The sequence below is a fragment of the Leucopleurus acutus genome (genome assembly GCF_964270905.1).
Source record: "Leucopleurus acutus genome assembly, chromosome: 11".
NCBI classification, from domain to species: domain Eukaryota; kingdom Metazoa; phylum Chordata; class Mammalia; order Artiodactyla; family Delphinidae; genus Leucopleurus; species Leucopleurus acutus.
The window spans coordinates 40,442,429-40,447,935 of record NC_139152.1 but is presented as its reverse complement, the minus strand read 5'-3'; the positions used below and the strand labels follow the sequence as shown (position 1 = coordinate 40,447,935).

General features: G+C 44.7%; 1 protein-coding gene across 1 annotated transcript; it reads left to right on the top strand.

Annotated features, from left to right (window-relative positions):
* The first annotated feature begins 684 nt into the window (after positions 1-684).
* Positions 685-4,895, top strand: TUBA1A (tubulin alpha 1a). Its single transcript, XM_082849751.1, has 4 exons — positions 685-815; positions 2,846-3,068; positions 3,211-3,359; positions 3,713-4,895. Exons 1-4 carry the CDS (start codon positions 813-815, stop codon positions 4,691-4,693), a joined length of 1,356 nt encoding a protein of 451 aa, XP_082705877.1. The 5' UTR covers positions 685-812; the 3' UTR covers positions 4,694-4,895.
* Positions 4,896-5,507: the final 612 nt, after the last annotated feature.

Below are 5,507 nucleotides of genomic sequence, written 5' to 3'. Positions count from 1 at the left end.
TCATGTTAGAACTACTTGTGTGCTTCCGTATTTAGTATGATTATGCTTTCCATCTTCTGTTTTTGTTTAACTATTAGGGAGAGGGCTGCAAAAGAAGATCTGAAAATAAATTACTTGAACCTGAGAAACCATTTTGGATGGTCCTATTATTGAATTTTTTTAAATTAAAAAAAAATTACATTTACCCAAGCCATTTTAAGCAACATTCCCATCTTCTCTTCTACTTTATTTTTAAAGCAATTAGAGATGTTGAATCCTCACCGAATGCAGTTTAGTATACTTTGAGGGAGGGGCTGGGAATAATTTTCCATTAAATATCTCATCTCAAATTCTGCGATTACATGTTGGGGAAAAAACCTCTTACATTGGTAATTTTAACTGTAGTTTGAGGTTTAAACAACATAAAACCATCCAACTCTAGTTCTCTTTCTTCCCTCCCCTCACCCCTTCCCAACCCCACCCCATAATGGATGTTCGGCTGACTGTTTTTGCACGGTCTCTTTGTCTGAAGGATGCAGCAAACAGTCTATGGATGCTAGGGAAAAAGGGGTGGGTGAGAGATTACCTCATCCCATGTCGCTTGCACCAATCACCACTCTTCTGTCGTGGCTTCTCTGGGCAGATTGAGGGGTCTGGACCAACAGGAAAAGGCCCCAGCCCATCCCCATGGTGACCGAATTGTATATAGGGAGCCGCATCCGCCCATGTGCCGCAGGTTCTCTTACATCGACCGCCTAAGAGTCGCGCTGTAAGAAGCAACAACCTCTCCTCCTCCTCTCCGCCATCTGCTCGGCAGCCACAAAACAGCAACTATGGTAAGAATGTTTTCTCCGGTTCTTTGTGACCGTTGGGTGGGGTCAGCCTCTCAGGGTCTACTTGGAAAATCTTCTTCCTTTACAACTCGTTTGGATCAGTGTAGCTTTACGCTTTATTTGCGAGGTTGAGATTTGCCCCAAATCCTTGAGCCCGGCCGCCGCCGCAGTGCGGGGTGCAGGAGCCCAGCCAGAACCGCGTCCAGGGCGCAGCGGAACAGTGAGGGAGAACAAAGGCGGCGCGGAGGGAGTTTTTGTTATCCGAGCCCTTCGTTGCAGCAAGCAGCTCACGGGGCAGGGAAGGCGGTATTGGCGTCGCCTGCTCGGCCCCTATGTGTGCGCACGGTATTCGTGCGACTCGAAGAGCCCTTCCTCGCGTTGTTCCCCAGGGACAGGGAGAGGAGGAGTCGACCAAAAAGTCGGGGGTCGGTGGGTGTTGCTGGGAAGAAGAGGGGGAGAGAAGGAAAGGGACAAAGCGGAGCTTCGGGTTAATATAAAAAGATCCCTCGCCAGTTCGTTGACGTTTTAGAAAGATACCCATGTATTAACGGGGAAAATGGTTAGTTTCTGTTGGAACCCGTGGCAGCCGGCGTCAAGGCGGCGCAGGGGCGGAGTTGTTTGTTTCTTGCTTCTCTGGCCTTGGAACCACAGGGCGGGGTTCGCCCTCACTAAGCCTCCTCTGTCAGGAGAAGACTTTTAATAAGCCTTTCGTCTTTGCAGAACCGTAGGCGTTAAAAGGTTTTTCATTCACTGTTAAAACTTAGATGAAATTTTTTTTTCTTGAGGAGCAAAATCACAATTCACTTGACAAGCCCTTTAATGTCTGGTGTGGGGCCGCCCAGCCCTGACTGACTCGTGTGTGTCCGTCTTGGCCGCACGTTCAGCGAGAGAGAAAGCCGATTTTGTGAGCCAGGGTGCTGTATTGCGGAGGACCCAGGGAAACGCCCTTCCCTCCGCCCCCCCGCCCCCATTTGTCAGTGAATAGACAACGGATAGACAAAAGAAGCTGTAGCCATAGAAGCCATGGAGAAGACACTCTCTGTTGAATGTAATGAGTATGAATGTTCTGTATTCTGTGACGGTTACAGAATCTCAGAATGAAAATACTATTTTGTTGTTTTAAATAATATTTCATTATCCTTTCACTGGGCTTTTTTTCCTTGTTTGGTAGCTTCTCATGTGCTATTTATTTGTAATTTAGGAACCGTTGTTTTAAAGATACTAATAATTTTTCAGTTTTTTTTGCAGTGGAGAAGATTCTGGGAAAACTTTTTTTTTTTTTTAAATGAAAATGCTGCAGACAAAGAAGACATACTCTTGTGCAGCTGTCTTTTGTTCTAGTGCATCTTCATTAATTCATTTCAATGTAGGCATATGGTCCCAGGCTGGGTCAGAGGAGGAAAACTGGCAGAATAGCACAATGAGATCATGTAGGCACAGTTGCTGGAAATAGAGCTTGCTCTGTTAAATAATGTAGCAGACAGTACAGGCTGGCACCAGGCACAGCAAATGCAGCAATGCAGCAATGCAGAAGGCATTCCTTGTTTAGCTTCTAATCCGCTAGTACTGATGGATTCTGCAGAAAGACTGCAAAAGGGTGTGGCTTCCAGCCTCAGCTGCAGTACAGATGTCCATGTTGGAATACCAAGTCCTATTTAGCAGAAATGCTCATCTTTATTTAAAGGGAAAGGAGGCAGTAATATTGATTACAGTTAATTACTGATTGAATTTACTTCATTTTACAAATTCTGTGCTTTGAATATTTTTTAAATATGAGAAATCTTCTATTCAAGCATGGTTTTTGGAACAATGGGCTTGCACCATGTGCTAAACAGTGCAACATTATTATTCAGATCACACGCATCTGCAGCATTTACAGCAGGTAGTTTTCCTTAACTGTTTCTATTGTGTTATGAATATGACCTCAAATAAATTTGAAGAATACTTCTATATTTCTTAGTTTTAGAAAGTTACTGAAAACTGAAAATGCTAATATAACTAATTTTACAGTTTTTCTCTGTTCCTTCCCACAGCGTGAGTGCATCTCCATCCACGTTGGCCAGGCTGGTGTCCAGATCGGCAATGCCTGCTGGGAGCTCTACTGCCTGGAACACGGCATCCAGCCTGATGGCCAAATGCCAAGTGACAAGACTATTGGGGGAGGAGATGACTCCTTCAACACCTTCTTCAGTGAGACAGGCGCTGGCAAACATGTGCCCAGGGCAGTGTTTGTAGACCTGGAACCCACGGTCATTGGTGAGTTGACCTCAGTAACCCCAATGAGATCCTGGGGGTCTGGGACAGAAGGTGTGTCCTGGGGGCTCCACTGATGCCCTGGGGTCAAGCAGACTTGTGCAGGTTGTTAATGATGGGCGGCTGCTTCGTTTTCCTTTTCCAGATGAAGTTCGCACTGGCACCTACCGCCAGCTCTTCCACCCTGAGCAGCTCATCACAGGCAAGGAAGATGCTGCCAATAACTATGCCCGAGGTCACTACACCATTGGCAAGGAGATAATTGACCTCGTCTTGGACCGAATTCGGAAACTGGTATGTTTATTCTCAAGAATAAAGTAAATTAATGAACCTAAGGGAGATATTTGGAATATGCTCTTTTTTTCACACAGAATTGAAATGTAATAGTAAGGTTAATTATTCCTTTAAAGATTTTTTAAAGTTCAATTAAAATATGAACTATTGATGTCATTTTATAAACATTAATGGAGATATTTTTAATAAAGTAATGCTGAGTAATTTAAGGAAGGTCTACATTTTTTAAAAAGTGTTTCTTGTCAGAATACAACCTAAGTCTTTGGAGTTAATATGAAAATACTTATTATGTTTACTGTGAGGGTATCACAAAGAGCAATAACTATGTTTTTTCTATTCTTCTTTTGTAACAGGCTGACCAGTGCACAGGTCTTCAGGGCTTCTTGGTTTTCCACAGCTTTGGCGGGGGAACTGGTTCCGGGTTCACCTCCCTGCTGATGGAACGTCTCTCTGTCGATTATGGCAAGAAGTCCAAGCTGGAGTTCTCCATTTACCCAGCCCCTCAGGTTTCCACAGCTGTAGTTGAGCCCTACAACTCCATTCTCACCACCCACACCACCCTGGAGCACTCTGATTGTGCCTTCATGGTAGACAATGAGGCCATCTATGACATCTGTCGTAGAAACCTCGATATTGAGCGCCCAACATATACTAACCTGAATAGGTTGATAGGTCAAATTGTGTCCTCCATCACCGCTTCCCTGCGATTTGATGGAGCCCTGAATGTTGATCTGACAGAATTCCAGACCAACCTGGTGCCCTATCCTCGCATCCACTTCCCTCTGGCCACATATGCCCCTGTCATCTCTGCTGAGAAAGCCTACCATGAACAGCTTTCCGTAGCAGAGATCACCAATGCTTGCTTTGAGCCAGCCAACCAGATGGTGAAATGCGACCCTCGCCATGGTAAATACATGGCTTGCTGCCTGTTGTACCGTGGCGATGTGGTTCCCAAAGATGTCAATGCTGCCATTGCCACCATCAAGACCAAGCGTACCATCCAGTTTGTGGACTGGTGCCCCACTGGCTTCAAAGTTGGCATTAATTACCAGCCTCCCACTGTGGTACCTGGTGGAGACCTGGCCAAAGTACAGCGAGCTGTGTGCATGCTGAGCAACACCACAGCCATCGCTGAGGCCTGGGCTCGCCTGGACCACAAGTTTGACCTGATGTATGCCAAGCGTGCCTTTGTTCACTGGTACGTGGGTGAGGGCATGGAGGAAGGAGAGTTTTCTGAGGCCCGTGAGGACATGGCTGCCCTTGAGAAGGATTATGAGGAGGTTGGTGTGGATTCTGTTGAAGGAGAGGGAGAGGAAGAAGGAGAGGAGTACTAAAGTTAAAATGTCACAAAGGTGCTGCTTTTACAGGGAAGCTTATTCTGTTTTAAACATTGAAAAGTTGTGGTCTGATCAGTTAATTTGTATGTAGCAGTGTATACTCTCATGTACAATTACTGACCTATGCTTTAAAACACGACGCTTTGTTATAGATCCAAGCTATCCATTTCTCTGATGGGCTTGAATAAAGTATTCCCTGTCTTAAATGAGCTCAGTCTTGTGCTTTCTATTTGGGTGTCTGAAAATTTTCATCTCTTCAGTAGATTGAGAAGAAAGAATAACTAACTATTGACTGTGGTTTATACATATTCTATGCAATGATTTATTTTTTAATTTTAAATTGTCTTAGTATATTATAAAACTTATTTATAAAATATAACATGCATATCTAAAGATTACTATTAGATGTAAATCAACTGTACTTCAATTTTAAAAATCGATTAAAAAAAAGGCGGTAGGGCTTCCCTGGTGGCGCAGTGGTTGAGAGTCCGCCTGCCGATGCAGGGGACGCGGGTTCGTGCCCTGGTCCGGGAGGATACCATGTGCCGCGGAGCGGCTGGGCCCGTGGGCCATGGCTGCTGAGCCTGTGCGTCCGAAGCCTGTGCTCCGCAACAGAAGAGGCCTCAGCAGTGAGAGGTCCACGTACCACGAAAAAAAAAAAAAAAAAAGGCGGTAAAGATTACCATTAGATAACATCCATGCTACTCTTAAGTTTTGACTCCATTATAATAGTTACTTAAATTGCTAGTACTTTGAGAATTGATATTTGCTAATGCACAACCAAAATCTGGTTGACTGCTGAGTCTCATAC

Coding starts and splice junctions, on each gene's coding strand:
- TUBA1A (XM_082849751.1), top strand. Junction 3,069..3,210: donor CCTGGAACCCACGGTCATTG/GTGAGTTGACCT, acceptor TTCCTTTTCCAG/ATGAAGTTCGCACTGGCACC. Junction 3,360..3,712: donor TGGACCGAATTCGGAAACTG/GTATGTTTATTC, acceptor CTTTTGTAACAG/GCTGACCAGTGCACAGGTCT.